The sequence below is a fragment of the Dendropsophus ebraccatus genome, chromosome 9 (assembly GCF_027789765.1).
Source record: "Dendropsophus ebraccatus isolate aDenEbr1 chromosome 9, aDenEbr1.pat, whole genome shotgun sequence".
In the NCBI taxonomy this organism is placed as follows: Eukaryota; Metazoa; Chordata; class Amphibia; order Anura; family Hylidae; genus Dendropsophus; species Dendropsophus ebraccatus.
In genome coordinates this window covers 35,346,085-35,367,307 of record NC_091462.1, presented here as the reverse complement: position 1 = coordinate 35,367,307, position 21,223 = coordinate 35,346,085, and the positions used below count along the sequence as shown (strand labels likewise).

The window sequence follows — 21,223 nt, the reverse complement described above, 5'->3', positions numbered from 1 at the left end:
ATAAACGTCCAAATCATTGCTAGTTGCCGGCACATCTCCCCACATGACGATTAGGCCTGAAGCCTGTGAAACATCAATAACAAAGTGCAGGAGGAAAGATGAAAACACTTCTTCACACTTCTTGCATTGGACCAATTGCTCATCATTGGAACGGGGCTTGGTTTGTAGTAGTTTTATTCATTTTGGAGCCATGAAGCTGGTGGGGGAGCCACCATACTATACACAAATAACATACCTCCCATACCTCTTTTGGAGGGACAGTCCCTTCTTTTTACCCATGTCCCTCTGTCCCTCTTTGCCCCTTACATGTCCCTCTTTATGACCGAGGCATTAGATTTGCATTAATAAACTTTTTCTGTTGCTCTAGAACAGACATGTCAAACTCTGGCCCACGGGGCCATTATTTTTGGCCCACCTAGGAAATCAATTGATTTCCTAGAGCTGGCCCGCTGATAAAACACCGCAACAGATTATAATATGGGCGGTCTTCTGGGCCGCCCATACTATCATCTGGTGCGATGTGCGCCGGGAACCTGTTACCCCTCTATACTTATGCCATCCTTCCGGGCCCGCTCCTGATGCCGATCCTGCTGAGGAGATACAGCCGGCCGCTCATCTGCACGGACGACCATTTCTCTGCGGCGGGATCAGCATCAGGAGCAGGACGGAAGGATAGCATAAGTAAAGAGGCCGTATCCAGGGGTAGGGTGGGTTCGGGAACCGTCCAGGGGTGACAGGTTCAGGCTGCAGACAGATCACACATACAGGATCTGCTGCAGATTTGCAGATATCAATGTAACTAAACGCATGTATGAAACTGCCGCAGATCCTGTATGTGCGAATGCATGCTTGAATTAAAAAGAATTAGAAATGTTTAAATTTTTCCTAGAGTGAACCACAAGTGTCCCTCTTTGGCTGTCCAAAAAGTTGGAAGGTATGAAATAGGGACATGAACACCGTGGGGGTGCAAATATAACTACTGTGTAATGGCACATAGCTGGACATGACTACTGTGCAGGGGCACAATGGGCAACATCACTATTATGTTTGGACAGAAAGGGGGCATAACTACTGTATGCAGGCACATAGGGCACATGACTGTAGTGCATGGGTACTAACAGTGGGGCAATATTACTTGCAAAGCACACAGGATGGCACCAACATATGGGGCTCAAAAGGTAATATTACTGTGTAGGGCAACAAGGATAGAAGTATTATCACTGTTGGGACACCATGGATGGGTTGTTGGAGAGAGGGTAAGGAAGAGAAGAAGGCTTGGCTGAAAGAAGACTTCAAGTTGCATAAACCATTACGAAAGAATACAAATTCATTGCCAGATATCAATGCAGTTAAATGATTCTGATTCTGTTTAATGCAGTGTCCAAAAAAAAAAAAAGTAAACAGATGGCGCCACATATATTAGCTTAATAGCATTAAAACAAATAAAGGTGATGAAACAGATTGAACAAACTAGTGTAACCATGCCATAGCAACCAATCATTTTACCATAGCTGAACGCTGAGCTGTGATTGGCTGCTGTCGACACTTTACATCAGTATTGTATGATATAAATGTGATAACTCACAAAATGTGATTCTTCATGACTAAACCTGAGTAAGGACTTTGCTGATTGATAAAAAGCAGGCAATATACTAGGGGGGACTTAAAACATATTGGACTTTCCATAACAACATTTCAGAACTGGTAAGAGATTCTTTATTAAGTGTGTCGTTTTATGTTTTGTTTTTTTTTAGTGATTTTCACTTGTTTTTGTGTATTTGATGGCCATGGCAATGGAAGCCAACATTATCTATAAAGTGTCACTTTCGTTTTGAAAATTTTTTAGACACGTCATAGAGGTATGTCAAAAGTCTTGATCAGTGCAGGTCTGAGTGTTCCGACATGTGCCGATCATGAGATTGAGCCTGGAGTAGAGCGTACTAAGGGCGGTCCTCTCCCGGCTCTGTGTCACGTGATCAGTCGGGCTTCGTCTGATTGCCTTTGTAAGTCTATAGAGCCCAACTGATATCATGTGACACAAAGATTGTTCTCATAATCGGTTTGGGTCTGAACACTCAGACCCGGACTGATTAAAACTTATGGCATGTCAAAAGTTTTTAAGACGACAGTGACACTTTCAAGAAAATCTGTCACCACAATTCATGTTTTAAATTGCTGACACTCTTAGATTCTGTTCGGTCAGGACTCACATGGTATCTTACTTATATCCTACTTACACCCAGCTGTGCTTTTAGAAGCCATTTTTCTACAAAGAGTCAAAGAGGCTTTCTCAAGCTCCAGAAGTGCTGCAGGCTATAACACCTCCTTCTTTCAGATGTCATTCAAGCAGGGCGGAGGAAGAGAGGGGGTATTCCAGCTTGCAGCAGATCAGGAGCTTGGGAAAGCCTCTTTGGTTCTTTGTACTATTTTTCTACATCCTGGAAGCACAGCATGATATATGAAAGGTACGATGTGTCTCCTTGTGGGGTAACCCAGGGGAGTCAGGTGTTGTCAGCTACGGCAGGTGGTAGTATACCGCTTAGGCACTTGTCACAGTGGCCAGGAGTGGTATGTGCCCACTCCTGGATATACCGACACTCCCGTTAAAGGTTGGTGTAGTGCAGATGTAGTGCAGAGGAATTGCAGAGTCCAGGAAGTTTATAAACAGGCCAACTTTTATGTAGGAACTTCTTAAAGTGAATGTACCATCAGGAGGTAGACTTAAGTCTATGTATGCAAATAGGGTGTTACGTGGTGTTTACCCAGACCATGGGTATATACTATAATATTACTAGGCAGAGAAAAAGAAAAAATATCCGAGTGCACTCACCGGTGGGTAGAGAAAATGTTTCCTTTATTCGTGCATATTAGCGCGGTGCAGATTCAAGGGGAGAGGGACGCCAACACCTTCCCTGGTGGAAGGTGTTGGCGTCCCTCTCCCCTTGAATCTGCACCGCGCTAATATGCACGAATAAAGGAAACATTTTCTCTACCCACCGGTGAGTGCACTCGGATATTTTTTCTTTTTCTCTGCCTAGTACTACAAGAGTTATCACTGAACTTTGTCCGATTGTTGCACCACATGAGATGGTGGGTGTACGAGTGAACATTTGTTACTACATGCAGCTGGTGGGGCTTTTAAAGTGATAGAAGCCGTAGTAGTGCCGACTCTTTCTACCTTTGAACTGATATACTATAATATATATTTCACTACAACAGTGTAACACCAAATACAATGTTATAAAGTTCCAGAGACAGTAGGGTGTACAAAGCATACATAATGGGGGGTTATTAAAGGAGAAGTCCAGTGAAAATTTTTATTAAAGTATTGTATTGCTCCACAAAAGTTATACAAATCACCAATATACACTTATTATGGGAAATGCACATAAAGTGCTTTTTTTCCCTGCACTTACTACTGCATCAAGGCTTCACTTCCTGGATAAAATGATGATGTCACTTCCTGGATAACATGGTGATGTCACTTCCTGGATAACATGGTGATGTCACAACCCGACTCCCAGAGCTGTGCGGGCTGTGGCTGCTGGAGAGGATGATGGCAGAGGGATACTCAGTGTCCCTCCAGTGCCCTGTGTCCCTCAGTGTCCCCCTGCCATCATCCTCTCCAGCAGCCACAGCCCGCACAGCTCTGGGAGTCGGGTTGTGACATCACCATGTTATCCAGGAAGTGACATCACCATGCTATCCAGGAAGTGACATCACCATTTTATCCATGAAGTGAAGCCTTGATGCAGTAGTAAGTGCAGGAAAAAAGCCCTTTATAAGCATTTCCCATAATAAGTGTATATTGGTGATTTGTATAACTTTTGGGGGGCAATACAATACTTGAATAAAATTTTTCGCTGGACTTCTTTAAGTAACAGTCTCCCCCTGCAGGGGCTATGATGTGGTCTTAATAAATTCCCTCTGTGTGTTTTGTATTATTTGGGATATAATGTATAAAGTCTTTTCCAATTACCTACCAGGATGAAGATGCTGCTCTGCAGTTTCTTTCTATTGACGCTAATATTTACTGAGGGACGCTCTGATTCTTGTGGTGAGTGACAATAATCCATATGATAATAAGACAGTGATTGCAGATATCACCTGTAGTCAGTAGTATACAGATGTTTTCTGAAATACAATAACTGGATTTGCAGTGTTGCTGACCCAGCCTATAGAGATGACAAGCAAAGTGATTAGGGGAAAAGGCGGTTGTCTAGGTATTACACGACCAATGTAAACGTGTGCCCATCTGCTAGATTAGCGCTCACTTACTGAGCCTATTACATGGCTCAATAATTGTGCACAAGGGCACAAGGGCTGTATATATATATATATATATATATATATATATATATATATATATATATATATATATATACATATATATATGTTGTCCGTGCAGCCATTGCCTTTAGTGTAAATTAATAAAGTTTATACTTACCTGTATATGCTCGTGATGCCTGCTACCCAATGTCGTCCTGGCTTCTGCCCCATCCCGCAGCCGCCGCAAAACTGCAGAGTCTGGCTGAGTGGCCTGTTACGTCAGAAACTGGCTCTGAAATTCCCATGGTGGCTGCAAGCAAAAGCCAGGAAGATAGCGAGGAGCAGGCAGAGGCATCAGGAGCGTGGAGAGGTATGTATAAACTCTGTTATTTTTTTAACAATGCCATCAGCCGTCAGCCGCACATCGCTATTACAGCTCAGTTCCATTGACGTAAATGGAGCTGAATTGTAATACCACCCACTACCTCAGGACAGGGGTAACTCTATTTTTGCAAGACTGTAGCTGTGTTGTCGTTGTTTTTTTTCTTCTAATTCTAGCTATGCCCTTTAACATGGTTATGATATCAGTACCTGAGCATAGTTTTCGCTCTTCCCTTCTACCATTATATCTCTCCTTGTATTGTCATCACATCACTGCTAGAATAATAAGGCCCCTTATACGCTTCCATCTTTGCCTCCATAACACATGGTTTGTAAGTGCAGGTGGCCAATGGATCACACTTTATGAAGCCCAGGCCACAAATGGGAACAAAATAGGAGATGTCCTCTTCTTTTCCGATCCAGGGAGATTCATTGGCCCATAGATATTAATGTGTACCAATTGTACCAGAGGTTATGGATGTGTGTAAGTGTCCATCTACACAGAAAGATTATCTGACAGATTATCTGCCAAAGATTTGACTGACAGACTATAAACAGAGATCAGGTCATAAAGGAAAGCCTGAGATTTCTCCTCTTTTCAAATCCATCCCTGGCTTTGGCTTCAAATCATTGGCAGATAATCTGTCAGATAATCTTTAAACAGTGTTTTTTTAGCTTTTAAATATAAAAGAATAGAAATGGCTCCATTCACTGAAAGCAAGCATATTCATTTTTAATCATCCACTATGTAATGTATTACATAGTATGTTTTATCACATTCTAAATAATATTCTAATATTCTGAATCTCTTGGCATGCTGGGAGAAAGACAAACACTACAACTGCAGGCACAGGAGCTGTAAGGAAATCAAGGAAGCTGACAGTGATGCCCAAGGTGAGTACCACATGTTACATAATTTATTTATTTATTTTACTTTTTATTTAAGCAATCATAGAAATTCATTAAAGGTAGAATTATTTCCAGAAAGCATTGGGTGCTTCAGAGAAACACCATGGGGGTGTTAGCAAAGCACTTACATTCTATACGCCACTGCATTGGGTCAATGTACCAGTCCAGGTGATTTTTTAATCTACTACAAACTGTAAGTGAATGTATCATTGGGAGTAGTGATTTTTTTTTACCATTGGCATGGCCCTTTTTTCAAAACGCTGCTTGGTTCCCGTACTCGCTGCTGGTTTCTTCTTGCGCACCAGCCCACTCTATGCACTGGTAGCCAGCCTGGTACTCCCAGTGTAACGTTATCCCCTAAGTGAGGCCGCCAGGCTATTGTTACACTGGGGGCGCTGGTTCAGCCTCCAGTGAATAGAGCGGACTGGTGCACAAGAAGAAAATTATGCAGAGCGTAGGAACTGGGCAGCGTTTTGAAAAAAAGGACTGTGCCACCGGGATCCCCACATTGGCACCGATCAGGTAGTGGAACAAAAATAATAACTTCACTACTCCTAATGGTACATTCGCTTTAAAGCCCACTGGAAAATCTAATAGAAAACCATTAAGGATTTAGTGCCACTTATGGTACTAGAGCAGGATAGGCACTGGATAGGCCCTCAGGGACCAGAGTACAGGTACAAATACAAACTTTGTGCTCTCCCTGGCTATAACCATGCCTGTAGTAACTTGGTAAGCGGTTTCTCTTTTTGTTTTTGGTAATAGATGGAATTTACAGGTTAACAACTGAGTATGGAATTACCTACCAAACATATTGTGACATGACCACCAATGGAGGAGGCTGGACATTGGTAGCAAGCATTCATGAGAACAATCTTTATGGAAAGTGCACAGTTGGGGATCGCTGGTCCAGTCAACAGGGAAATGATCTGAACAATCCTGAAGGAGACGGGAACTGGGCAAACTATGCCACATTTGGGCTTCCTGATGGAGCCACCAGTGATGACTACAAGGTAACCATTTCTTTATCATATCACTGAAATATTATGTTTTATAAAATATCTGACGAAAGCTAAAGTGAAACATCTGTAATTATGCAGGTCAGGATTATTGGGACCCCATCCTATTGACTAGGGTGATCCCAGTAGTGATCCCACATTGATCATCTATCATATCAATAAGTGATAAGGCTAGGGTAATAAGGGAACTTTGGCTGCAACAGGGTTAACACAGCACAACAAGGATCACACTGCATCACAGTTAGGCTATGTTCACAAAACGTAAGTTTTATATTAATCACGGCTGTTGTTGCTGATTTTCAACAACGGCCGTGATTAATACAAAACTTACTTTGTACTGCAGTCTATGGCATCCTGGACGGAGTGTATACACACAGTATACGCTACGGCCAGGATCCCTAGCGGCCGCAGCAAAAACTGACATCATACACATGTTTAATGGGGGTCTGGTAACAGATGTAGCATTGCTCGGCATCCATATAGAACTTGTAAACCTTTAGAGGTTGCTGCACAACGTAACTTATCTGTATACATATTCAGTATATTACAGATAGTTGACTATGTAAAGTGTTATGCTTAAAGGAGAAGTCCGGCGAAAACTTTTTTTCTCTCTTCGCCCGATGACGGCACCCCTGGAGAGGTCCACCCCCTGCTCCCATAGGACAGGAAACAGGATACAGGAAATCCCTGGATCTTTTAAAAGAGTAAACTCCCCTCCTCTCGTCAGTTTCTGTTTCCTGTCCCTACGGGAGCAGGAGCTGGAAGGGGTCTCTCCCTTCCCAACCCTGGATAAAAGAGGTGACTGGGGCTTGCCGTGGTATACCTTACCGGCGTCCCGGCGGCATCAGACTCCGCTGGTGGAGCAGCCTCCTAGTCTGGCTCCCCCCCCCCCCCCGACACCTCCGGAAGACGGGTCCCCGGGGCTCCCCTGACTCTCCTCGGTGCGGCTGGTGCTCCGGTCTGCAGCGCTGTGCTCGCGCACGCTGTGGCTTGGGTAACCGGAAGCACTGGGGAGGGGGTTGCTCTGCCGGCCGTGTTCGGCAACTTCCGGGGCTTAGGCCTGCTCGGGGAGAGCGCCGGGAGGGTGACGCCGTATCAGCGCGCGGCATAGGGGGCGGGACCAGCCGGTCACAAGGGATTCGGTGCCAAACTTAAAAAGGGTGCCGAGGAAGACGCCGGGGCAGTACATCCAAGTACTACAGCTGCTCCTTTCAGTGAGTAGCTGCCCGGTGCTGTTATACCGCTTCACTGTAGCTTAGCTGCAGTTGGATATCTAACCTCCTGAACTTCTATTATCGTTATGGAGGCTGAAAGCGCTGAAACTATTGAAACCACTTCACCTTCAACACAGGCTTTATCGGAAGGGTCATCCGGTAAAAGCAGAGCTAAAAGCAAGGAATGCCCAACTTGTAGAAAACGTCTTAGTAGCTCATACAATAAACTTCTCTGTGATAGCTGTATGAATAGAGTATTGGAAGATCAGGGACCTTCATTTGTACGTAACATGAGAAGCATCATTAAGAAGGAAATTAGGGCTGCCATGCCTTCTCAGTCGCAGCCTACACTTCAGGTGCCTTCTCCTACCCTACCAACAGTCCCTATACCAGCTCCGAATCCGCCTCTGCCTATGGCTGCTCCGGTGGTTATTCCAATAATTGATCTTGAAGAAGCTGGGCATAGTATGTCTGTATCTGAACCTCCATCCTCTATAGGAGATGAGGAGGAACAGAGTCTGGGCACAGAGGCAGAGGACCTGGGTGCGTCAGGAGTAGAAGGATTAGAGGTTGCAACTGACCCTTCTCCAACTGTAGATATCCTTATAAAAGCAGTAAGAGAGACGATGGGCATAGAGGATACTCCTGAATCCCAGACTATACAGGACCGAATGTTTGGAGCTTTAGCTCCTAAAAAACGCTTGGTGTTCCCTATCCATCAGAATATCAAGACCTTAATCAAACATGAATGGTCTAACCCGGATAGAAAATTCTTTATTCCTGCTGCCGTGAGTGTCTTTTCATATATATATATATATATATATATATATATATATATATATATATAGGGATATAGGTATACACCTATTTCTATCCTGAATATAGTAGGAAGTTCATGATTATTAGACATCCCCCCCCCCTTTTTTTTTGTTTGGTTTACAGTTCAAAAGGAAGTACCCGTTTGACCAGGAAGAGTCTAGTACTTGGGGTGTGGCTCCCAAAATAGATCCTCCGGTGGCAAAGATTTTCAAGCAGAATGCTCTTCCGTTTGAGGACTGTGCCTCCTTAAAAGATCCTATGGACAAACGGGCAGAGATTTATTTAAAAAAGGACTGGGAGGCATCCACAGCTCTATTTAAGCCTTTGGTGGCCGCTACTTCAGTCTCTAGAGCCTTAGAAGTATGGTTATCAGAGCTAAAAGAGATGATTAGCAAGGGTACACCAGCGGAGGAACTCCTTAAACCCTTTGATACCCTTGAAAAAGCCATGTCATTTGTGTCTGAAGCTTCGGCTGACGCACTTAAGCTTTCCGCTCGTTCAGCCGCAGTATCTAATTCTGCTCGCAGATCCCTGTGGCTTAAGGAGTGGAAAGGAGACGTCACATCTAGATCCAAACTATGTGGTGTCCCATGTGAAGGCAACCTGCTTTTTGGTCCAGCTCTGGACAATATCCTTGAGAAGGCCTCAGACAAAAAGAAGGGGTTTCCTTTGATTCCTCAGCAGTCTAATCGCCCCTTCAAGGGAAAAGGTAGGAACACACAAAGGGCTCCTAATACTAATAAGAAAGAGTGGAGACCCACGAAAAAATCTAAAGGGTTCCTATTCAAGAACACAGATAATTCCAAAAAACCTACACAATGACGCCAGGTCCCTGTGGGAGGTCGCCTTTCATGTTTTTTCTCACAATGGTGTGGTATTTCCAATAGCACGTTTGTTCTAGATATAATAAAACATGGATTGAAGATTTCCTTCTTGTCCTCCCCAGGGGAAAGATTTGTGGTTACAGATTTGTCATCAGATCCTGAAAAACATGTAGCCCTCTCACTAGAAGTACAGTCCTTACTGGATAAGAGAGTCCTGATCCCAGTCCCAGAGGCAGAGTGTGGTAGAGGTTTTTACTCCACTTTATTTCTGGTAAGGAAGCCCAATGGTTCTTTCAGAACCATTATCAATCTTAAACCTCTCAACAAGGTATTGACCTATGAGAGGTTTAAGATGGAATCAGTTTCATCAGCCATCCTAAATCTCACCCAGGATTGTTACATGGTCACCTTAGATTTAAAGGATGCTTACTACCATATTCCCATTCACCCAGACCATCAAAGGTTTTTGAGAGTGGCAGTAAAACTTCAGGATTCTATTGGTCATTTTCAATACCAGGCTTTACCGTTTGGTATCTCACAGGCACCTAGAGTGTTTACCAAAGTAATGTCAGAGGTAATGGCCCACATAAGAGAACAGGACATTATCATTGTCCCATATCTAGACGATTTCTTACTGATAGGTGACTCAATTAACTCCCTTCAGGCCCAGATTAAGATAGTGGAGGACATCCTGTCTAACTTGGGTTGGGAGATCAATGCCGAAAAATCTAACAAGATCCCCTCTCAACACTGCCAGTTTCTGGGAATCTGTTTAGACTCCAGATCCAGAAAGTCATTCTTACCAGAAAATAAAATTTCCAACATCTGTAAGAGAACTCAGGAATTTTTAGACACTCCTCTGACTACCCTCAGAAAGGCTATGTCACTATTGGGTCTATTCTCTTCTTGCATTCCTGCGGTCCCCTGGGCACAATATCACTCCAGGGTGTTTCAGTCTCAAATTCTTGGTGAATGGGACGGTGCGACAGATTCTCTTGATTCTTCCTTTCTTCTATCTCCACAGACTCTCAGGTCTCTTTCTTGGTGGAAAGAAAGAGATCATCTCTCCAGAGGGCTCCCTTGGAATCTGGAAACCGTCGTAACCATCACCACGGACGCCAGTCCTCGGGGATGGGGAGCTCATTCGGATTCTCAGGTGTTCCAGGGCCAGTGGACTCCAGAGGAAGCCAGAGACCCTCAGAACGTGAGAGAGTTGAGAGCAATATTCTTCTCCTTATCCCAGGCTCTTCCATTAATAGAGAACAGAAATGTCAGAATCTTAACAGACAACAGTTCAGCAGTGGCATATATAAACCATCAGGGAGGCACGAGATCGCCACAGCTCATGAGGTTAGCCCACTTTCTTTTCAGACTAGTGGAACCACATTGTCTGTCCCTTTCGGCTCTCCATTTGAAGGGGGTGGACAATGTCAAAGCAGACTTTCTCAGCAGACACTCACTAAATCAGGGAGAGTGGGAACTTTTGCAGGAAGTCTTTCTCCAGATCTGCAGTCTGTGGGGAACTCCAAATATAGACCTCTTTGCCTCACGCACGAACAGAAAGACCCACAGGTTCTTCTCCCTCTGCCCTGCCGACAGACCCATGGCCCTGGATGCTCTAGCGCAGCCCTGGAACAGGGGCCTACTTTATGCCTTTCCTCCTATCAGACTGATTCCAAGAGTTATCAGAAAGATCAGACAAGACAGGGCACACGTTATACTAATAGCTCCCTTTTGGCCAAGAAGGGTCTGGTTTTCTTGGCTCAGGAAGATGTCTCTGACGGACCCCTGGATTCTACCGGACAGGCCAGATCTCCTCAGCCAGGGCCCAGTCTTCCATCCACTAGTTCAGAATCTCCACATGACTGCATGGCACTTGAAAGGCAATTGTTGATAGATAGAGGCCTTTCATCGGAAGTCATCACCACTCTACTTGCCAGCAGAAAGAGGGTTACTTCTATCATATACCTGCGTACTTGGAAAGCATTTTGCAGATTTGTAAATAAACCGGTTAATGTACTGGCTGCTCCGGACGTTCCTTTAATTCTACAATTCCTTCAGGAAGGTCTAAATAAGAACCTTAGACCCAGCACCATTAAGGTACAGATCTCTGCCCTCAGTGCCCTCTATGACTGTAAACTAGCAGATCATCCATGGATTAAAAGATTTGTTAAAGCAGCCAGTAGACTATGTCCCACTATTAAGTCAAGGATTCCTCCCTGGGACCTTAATCTAGTTCTAAATGGTCTTACCACTAACCCCTTTGAACCCATAACAGAGTGTCATATTAAGTTCCTATCATACAAGTTGGCCTTCCTATTAGCCATTACGTCAGCACGGAGGGTTAGTGAGATTAGGGCTTTTTCTATACAGGCCCCTTACATGACCATTAGAGACGATAGAATTGTTCTTTCTCCTGACCCTGCCTTTCTGCCGAAAGTTGTTACTGCCTTCCACAGGTCACAAGAGGTAGTGTTACCTTCATTTTGCAACACACCAGCTAATGAGCGTGAAACATCTTTCCATTCTCTTGATGTTAGAAGAGCGATCCTACACTATCTACAGGTCAGGAAGGAATGGCGCTTGAGTAATAACTTACTGATATCTTTTCAGGGAAAAACTAAGGGTAAAACTGCCTCTACACAGACAATAGCCAGATGGGTCAAGCAGGCAATTGGAGAATGTTATAAGGCCAAGAACATTGATACACCAGTAGGGTTTGGTGCTCATTCAACTAGAGCAGTAGCAACCTCATGGGCGGAAAGGGCATCAGTTTCCATTGACCAGATATGCAGAGCAGCAACATGGAGCACTCCACATACATTCTACAGACACTACAGGTTACAACTATCTTCTACTGAAGATTTGACCTTTGGTCGTAGAGTATTACATGCTGTAGTCCCCCCCTAGGCGGGTATATCCCTATTCTATTCTCCAGGGGTGCCGTCATCGGGCGAAGAGAGAAAATATAAATTACTAACCTGTAATTTCTTTTCTTTGAGCCCATGACGGCACCCCGCCTAAATCCCGCCCTTGTTTGTGTGTGTGTATGTATATATATATATATATATATGTATATAGCTGTATATACTAAAAAAAAAAAAATAATACGTAGATGTATATTTTTTTTGTGTTTGTGTGTCTTGTGAGCTTCGCTCCTAGGTCCTTGTTAAAGACTGATGAGAGGAGGGGAGTTTACTCTTTTAAAAGATCTAGGGATTTCCTGTATCCTGTTTCCTGTCCTATGGGAGCAGGGGGTGGACCTCTCCAGGGGTGCCGTCATGGGCTCAAAGAAAAGAAATTACCGGTTAGTAATTTAGATTTTTTGCTTTTTTTCTACTGCATCAAGGCTTCACTTCCTGGATAAAATGGTGATGTCACTTCCTGGATAACATGGTGATATCACGGCCCAACTCCCAGAGCTGTGTGGGCTGTGGCTGCTGGAGAGGATGATGGCAGAGGGACACTGAGGGACACAGGGCACTGGAAGGACACTGAGCATCCCCCTGCCATCATCCTCTCCAGCAGCCACAGCCCGCACAGCTCTGGGAGTCGGGGCGTAACATCACCATGTTATCAAGGAAGTGACATCACCATGATATCCAGGAAGTGACATCACCATGTTATCCAGGAAGTGAAGCCTTGATGCAGTAGTAAGTGCAGGGAAAAAGCATTTTATAAGCATTTCCCATAATAAGTGTATATTGGGTATTTGTATAACTTTTGCGGGGCAGTATAATTATTAAATACATTTTTTTGCCAGACTTCTCCTTTAAGTATATATGAACACATATGACCAGAAAATTTCCATACCAGAAGATACAATGGTGCTGAATGCAATAAGTGATCTCAGTCATCTTTATAAATACTTAAAGGGAAACTGTACGCATGTTAGGCAAATCTTTCCTGCTAATAGCTCCCAATTGCACATGGGGCGCTATGGTCTCTTACGTTCGCACACATACTGTGGAGTTTGTAGTGTAATCAGGCATCTGGCAAAGCCACTTGGGGCATTGGGGATGGTAGTCTTGTCTCCACAGTGCTCCAAATGGCCTTACCAGATGCAGAATTACACCACAAACTCCACAGGTACGGTGCCAAGGATGAAGGTAAGAGACTTACCTTCATCCTCATTGCCCCGTGTGCATTAGGGATCTAGCCAAAAGTTTCCCTTTAAGAAAGCACATAAAGAATTAAGCCAAAAAAGGAAACTTGGTAATATCTTAGACACATAAGTACTAACCAGCGGGGCAAGAGGAAGGGGCATGGAATACATTGCAGCTTTTAGGAGTTCTCCTGTAGTTAAGTAATCATATCCGTGATGTATCCCATGTCTATGAAGATTGTGATAGTTGTTTTACACGCTGTATACACTTTTACCTTATACAGAACCCAGGTTATTATGATATCAATGCTGTTAATGTGGGCCTATGGCATGTGCCGAACAAGACCCCCCTCCCCTTGTGGAAAAACCATGCTCTTCTAAGATATCGTACAGAAAATGGCTTCCTTTCTACCTATGGAGGAAATCTCTTCAATCTTTATAAGGTAACTGAAAATTACAAGGTTCCTTTTGAGTCTCATGACTGAAATTTGGTAGTCAGACCCCTGATGACCTAATAATCAAGACTTCTCCAAAGAACAGGCAGTCTGTTTCATAAGGTTAAACTACACCTTGAAGGGTTCTTTTACATGGGCTAATTATTGGCAGTCAGAAACCCTCACTGCCAATAATCTGCCAGTATAAAAGGGCCAGTGATCAGGCAACAAATGAGAAATCTCTTGTTCATCGGCCGATCCAGTGGTATAGCTACCATAGAGGCAGGGAAGGCAGCTGCTATGGGGCCTGTGCAGGAGGGGAGCAGGGATGCACAGGGAAGATAAGAGCCTCCTGTGTCTGTGGTGCGCTCTACCAGGTGGTGATGTTATTACTGGTGGTTGTGTCAGCTCAGCCAAAGGTGTAAGTGTTGTGACGCCAGTGCTTGTCCAGCACACAGGTGGGATGTTGGTACCTCCTTGTTTATGTGGCTGGTTGCATTCCCCAATGGTCTGTAACCTGACGGATTTGTGTGAGTCCCTTGGGTTCTTGTCATGGTAGTCCTGAGTGGCAACTGACTGGGATGTTGGTACCTTCTTGTTTATGTGGCTTGCTGTATTCCCCAATGGATGATAACCTGCCGGGCTCTTGTCACGGCAGTCCTGAGTGGCAACTAACCCACCCAGACTATCGGCTCCGCCACCCACAGAAAGGGGAAAAATAACCCAACGTGTGCGATTTGTGTGTTTGGGTTCTGGTGTATACAGAATATGAGTTATCACCGACGTACAAGAACCACTATAGGGCATATAAAATATAACATAATATAATTTATTAAAAACACGGTCCATATACAACATAAAAAAACATAGACACCCTATCGTGTGCTATATATACAGTGTTTTTTCCTCATGGGCCCCAATAGATGGGGGGAAACATATAGCCTAATGGCATACAACCAGAGATGCTGGTATAATGCAATGGGGAGATGGTAAGGAGTAGGGGGGGGGGTGATGGTGCACCCTACTCTAGACCCAGATACCCTCTTTCCTTGCCTTTTGGGGTGCCCACCTCCTTAATAGGGTGGCCCCAACCATGATGACGGTCCCTCTCCTGTTGCAGGTGTCCAGGAGAAAATAACAAACGAAGAGACAAAAGACAGAAAAGTGTGCAAAAAAGTGACAACTCAAACCACCTACAACACAATAAAATGCAGCAGTAGGATATACGCATGTGACTATTAGGAGTATGTATTAGGTAAACCACACTCGTTCCAACGCGTTTCTGCCGTCCGGTTCTCAGACGGATTCATCAGGAAACAACTCTAGCACTTCAAAGAGGATGTGCCCTGCATTATAACTGCTGTAAAGATCTCCTCTCAATGAAATGGACCTCTTATGATAGAATACACCAATACATGATATAACAAATAACTCGTGATACATATGGCAGCAGGGAATACAAGTAGCCAGCCCACCAGATGTCAGTTATACTAATCCCCAAAACAATATAACAGGTATGGAGTAAAAAGCCCAATGTCTATGGATACAGATATACCAGAGTATTAAATATAGATGAGGTTACTTAGCTGGAGCTTGCTGGGTCAGAAGGTGGTAGTGGTCTGATCACTGTGTCTCAAGAGAGTCCATGATCCCCCCACAATGAGAGGGAGACTGTGTCTAAGCACTTTGTGTCCTACAATGTCGAGCCGTCCTGTCAGGGTACCACAAGCACCAGTCGTGGTTATCTGGGTGAAGCTAAGTGTCCGAGAGTGTCCCAGTTACCTGCACTGTGACATAGGATACGTAGACCTTCTTTACGGTAGCTTTGTCCTATCCAGGCTAGTTCCTCTTGTGTTCAGGATACTGCTCTGCTCTTTCTAGACATGTTCTCAGCATAGGTTAGGGTGTTCCTTTATGACGTCTCCCTCTAAAGTGCTTAGCTCTGCATACTGAACATAGTAGGAATACTGAAAAAGTTGGTTGCCTCTAGCTTCATCTATACACTTGGGTGTCTAGACTAGACGAACTTGAACTGAACTGCTTGTCCCTGACAGGGGTCCTGGCATTAGCCAGGGCCTGGCTTAACTACTGTAGGAACAGCTGCTTTTCGTGTCTTTCCTCTATGAGAATCTAGGTAAGACTGACTGTGCACTTCCCTCACCAGTGTCTCCTCCTACAGGGGCCTAAAGTGAACTTCCCTGTGAGTGGTGCGGATGAGTGTGTGCATAAGGAAGGAGAAAAGAGATAGGTTAGAAGTAGAGAGCACCTCCTATTGGTCAATAATAACACATAAAAAAAAAGGGGCACTTCCTAGTACAATAAATTCTAATAAAAAGCCAGGAGTGAGAGGTTAAAATAGGAACCACTCACCAATTGGAGTTTTGCTAAATGATAGGCACAACTCTATTTTAGGCACCGGAGCCAGGCGGGGACACCAAGAGATAGGTGTGTAGAAGTGTGGTAGTAGCGATATCAACGTGGGACTAGGAATTCCCTCTTACAGACCAGCGCAGGTGTGGATGTCACGGGGTTGCTAATAAACCCATTACCGAGGGAAGACACTTGTCTGATATACACGAGATATGCATGCTGGATTCCCCTGTGACATCCACACCTGCGCCGATCTGTAAGTGGGAATTCCTGGTCCTGGTCCCATGTTGGGATTGCTACTACCGGAATAATAACACATGGTACACATAAAACCTTAACCCAATACTGACTTCAGCTGTGCGATACATAGACATATAAAATACTGACACCTAGTGGTGAAACTGTAAAATACCTCATCACCACTTTTAAACCTGAAAGAGGAAGCTTTTTGAGAGGCGCAAAGGAGAGACAAAAACCACCCGTGGTGGGACACCACATGTCCTTCTGCTTAACCCCTTATGTACTGCAGTGTCTAAGTAACCCAGTGTTCACTTACATGCTGCAACATAAAATAGGGTTAATAGGCAGAGGACAAGATCTCTGCTTCACTGCTCTGATAACCTCTGACCTTTGGGCTCTGCTGCAATCAAGTAGGAAAATGTGTGAGCTCCATGCAGAGATCAGGGGTCGTCAGTGCACTCCTTGTCTTCCTTTTTAACTCTTTTTTTTGAACATTGGGTCACTTACACACTGCAGTACATAAGGGGTTAAGTAGAAGGTAGTCCGCTCCTGCGCCTATGTATTTAACCATAAGGGCTCCTAATTGGCCTTTATAGTTAAATACAGTGGACTGACAGAGCAAGCAGCCATTGGTTCTCTATTCTGCCAGTCATTTTTGTAGCTGCAGGCAGGATTCTGCCTCTGGTCACACAAGATTTTTTGGTCACATCATCGATATATAAATAATGCTTTGTGTTGTGCGGGGGGGGGGGGGGCGTACATTTTTTGGCTTTGGGGCCCCATGAATCCTAGCTACACCCCTGGGCCGATCATATATTTTATACGGGCCATAAAGTCATCAGTAGTTGCCCGCACATCTTCCAGTGTAAATAGGAAGGTGTGGGCGACTATCATGAAGTTTTTATGAACAACCATTACATGGGACTTGGAAAGGCTCGACAAACGACGAGCACCGATCTTCCTGATCACCACTCATTAGCAGCACATATCAGGGCCCTAAGTTCTACAAATGAAGATGCTGGTTAAGTCCTATATTTCAGCATAAATTATCATTCATCTTTTAGAGCTATCCCGTAAAATATAATGCTGGAAGTTGTCCCGCCGACCATGGACCGGCTGTTCCAGTAGTCTATGATTATGGGGGGAAAGAGAAAACGTACAATTTATATACAGCCATTGCGAAAGGTAAGATTCTAAGTATGCATGATAATAGAGGGAGGAGGTTTAGTAGTATTAGTGCAAAACCTAATGTTGGATGTGATGTGGGGTTAGACAATGCTTGGTTAGTGGTAGAAAAGTTTGACACAGTTGCACATAGTATGGTGTAAATATAGCGCCCACTTTTGGCAGAGGAGCAGCAGGAGATTATATTTTTATACCATATACCCATACCATTTTACAAAGCAGAAAGGCCCATTGAACTTGGCTCATTTACATTGCTTCTTTTATGCCTAATATGATGCTATATCTGACTATTTCTTTACCTATGTGCTCACCTGGCCATTATTATACAACGGCTTCCTCTCAGTGTTACATTATGGCATTAAAAACTGGCGCAAGAAGCATATCTATAGAACAGACAGATTAGATGATATGTTGTACTTACTGTAGGAGGCTTTAGGTAACATAATCTATGCAAGCAATGTCTATAGATTAGAGACCCAATATTAGACACTGTATAATGAACTACAGTTCTCACGTGAACATTTATATTTCTATCCATAGATCGTACCACTGCTGGCTATATCCATTTTCGAGTATTCAACAATGAAAAAGCAGCAATGGCGTTATGTCCAGGACTTAGAATGGATACATTTTGTGATACAGAACATGTAAGTCAGACAATTGCCAATTGTACCTGCACAAAGAAACAAGTTCCATACTCTTCACTAAACCTGATTTTATTAAATTTGTTTTTTTAGGGTAGCTTTACACGTACCGGATTTGCAGCGGATTTCCCGGTGCGAGTTTGCATTGAAATCCGCTGCGAATCCTAGTACTATGATCTTCAATGGGGTTATATACCCGCAGTGGAATTTTTTAATCCTCTGCCAGTATGTGATGCCCTCTCCCTTTAAACCAAGCGCCCCCCCCCGCCGCCCCCCGCAGCATACATTACCTTAAATTAATAAAGACAGTTTAATTGTGAAAGCGACTCTATATGCACCAACCCACCCCATCAAACAACCAGTACCATCCATTTGATAAGAGTAAATCCTTACTATTCGTGTCTTTTAAAGTGTACCTGTCGTTATTAATTTTAAAATCTAAATCAACAGTAGATGTAATATACAGCAAGTTTGCAATATACATTCATTATTTTTTTTTGTCGTTATTATGCTGTAAAACAAAGCTATGCTTACCAGAAATCCAGGTCCAGTCTCCTGAAGGCAGGTTTCTCTCTTAAAAAAACAGACTAAACACAGGGATTCCGGCCAATACAGAGAGTCACGGCTCAATGTGTCCATCAGTCACATGACTGCCTTCTCTCTGTGAGCGCTCAGATGGCCTGGGATACTCAGGACTTCCTGTTTTCTGACTCTTTTTTATCGAAAAACAGGAAACAGTCAGAAAACAGGAAGTGCCGTGATCTCCATGATATCTAAAAAATAAATAATGAGCGTAAATTGCAAACTTGCTTTATATCACATCTAATGTTGATTTAGATTTTGAATGTTATAACGACAGTGACACTTTAAGACCTGCTGAAAAATTATGTGAATAATGAACATTCACAGTTGTGCTGGGTGTATCAACCACAATAGAGTTGTGGCCCAATCTGGACCTGCTGACGTGAGCCCTCTAGTCTTTGAAACAGAAAAGATATTCAAATGTAAAGGAATCGAGAAAGTTAAATATTTAGGGTATTAAAATAGCTTGCAGTCCCTCAGCTTAAATGTACATGCTATATTTGTTGCTGTGTACCAGTAAAAAATGCTTTGGTCTTTTTATCCTTATTCATATTTGTTGTAATGTTTCTCACTATAAACTCTGTAGAACCCTTGGAATAACTGTAGGAAAAATCATGAGGCTTAAAGTGTTACTGTCATTATAACTGTCTAAGGGTATAAACCCACACACCGTACACGCAGCAAATACGCAGCAAACACGCAGCAAATACGCAGCAGATTAGATCTAAATAACTGAACACAGCATCAAATCTTCACCATCAAATCTGCTGCGTATTTGTTGCATATTTGTTGCGTATCTGCTGCGTATACGGTGTGTGGGTTTGTACCCTAAGGGTACAAACACACACAGCAGATACGCAGCAGATACGCAGCAGATTTGATACTGTGTTCGGTTATTTAGATCTAATCTGCTGCGTATCTGCTGCGTATCACAGCAGTACATACGCAGCGTGTAAGCCGTGTGTGTTTGTACCCTAAATCTAAATCAACATTAGATAAATGTGAAGTGAAATAAAGCAAGTTTGCAATTTACATTCATTATTTTTTTTAATTATCATGGAAAACACAGCACTTCCTGTTTACTGACTGTTTTCTAGAAAAACATGAAGCAGTCAGAAAACAGGAAGTCCAGTGTTCCCCAGGCTATCTGAGCGCTCACAGAGAGAAGGCAGTCATCTGATTGATGGACACATTAAGCTGTGACTCTCTGTACTGGCCGGAATCCCTGTGTTTAGTCTGTGTTTTTCAACCAGCAAAAGTCAGAATATCTGCCTTCAGGAGACTGGACCTGGATTTCTGTAAGTACAGCTTTGTTTTACAGCAGGATAACTACAAACAAAATAATGAATGTATATTGCAAACTTAGTTTATATCACATCTACTGTTGATTTAGATTTTGAACGTTATAACGACAGAGACACTTTAAGGATCATTAGAGATGTAAACAATTACATGGCAAGAAAATCATTGCCACCTAGAGATAAGAAATAAATATAAGGAGAGGAAGGGGCAGTAAGGACATTTGATCTCACATTTCTCCTTAAACACTACAGGTCTGTATCGGAGGTGGTGGATTTTTTCTTGAAGGTAGCCCATTGCAATGTGGAGACTTTACGGGGACGGCCTGGAATGGTGTTGGTACACATGTCGGATTCAGCGCTAGCAAGGATTTTGTGGAATCTTCTATACTTATATTCTATCACTGAATTCTCTGACTGTCAAATATTAATAAAGTGCCATTAAAAATAAAATACAGCTTTATATGCGCACATTTTAAAAACGCTATTATCTGTCCTCTATGCAATGGAAATTAATACAATACAGCTAGAACCATTCACTTCAATAGAATTTAGCTGCAATAAAACACCCAAACTGAGGATAAGAGTGATGCTGTTTCTTGAAGAAAGCAACTATGTTTTTGTAATCTTGAGACACACATTTCAAAAAACTATTGGCAAATGGATCATTAGCAACTCTCTCTTCCTAGTCCCCCATATACGTGCATCTCATGAGGAGTAGGCTGCTGCCAGACACCTCTTACTACAGCTGAGAATTAGAGGATTCTGCATTTTGAAATCCAACTGCCTGATCCTTCTCTCCCCCAACATCTGCCACCAGGTTAGAGTAGGGTCAGGTTTTCTTTCCCTTTCTCTTAGGGTTTAGCTGCTTCATGGTGGCAAAAAAAAAGCAGTCTACAGTGTTAGGCGATGTTCACACAATGTAAGCTG

General features: G+C 43.4%; 1 protein-coding gene across 1 annotated transcript; it reads left to right on the top strand.

Annotated features, from left to right (window-relative positions):
* The first annotated feature begins 1,589 nt into the window (after positions 1-1,589).
* On the top strand, positions 1,590-20,746 carry LOC138800858 (intelectin-1-like). The gene is made up of 8 exons (XM_069982977.1): positions 1,590-1,704; positions 3,987-4,057; positions 5,479-5,544; positions 6,325-6,572; positions 13,825-13,983; positions 17,649-17,769; positions 18,310-18,416; positions 20,549-20,746. Exons 2-8 carry the CDS (start codon positions 3,988-3,990, stop codon positions 20,699-20,701), a joined length of 924 nt encoding a protein of 307 aa, XP_069839078.1. The 5' UTR covers positions 1,590-1,704; position 3,987; the 3' UTR covers positions 20,702-20,746.
* The last annotated feature ends 477 nt before the right edge of the window (positions 20,747-21,223 follow it).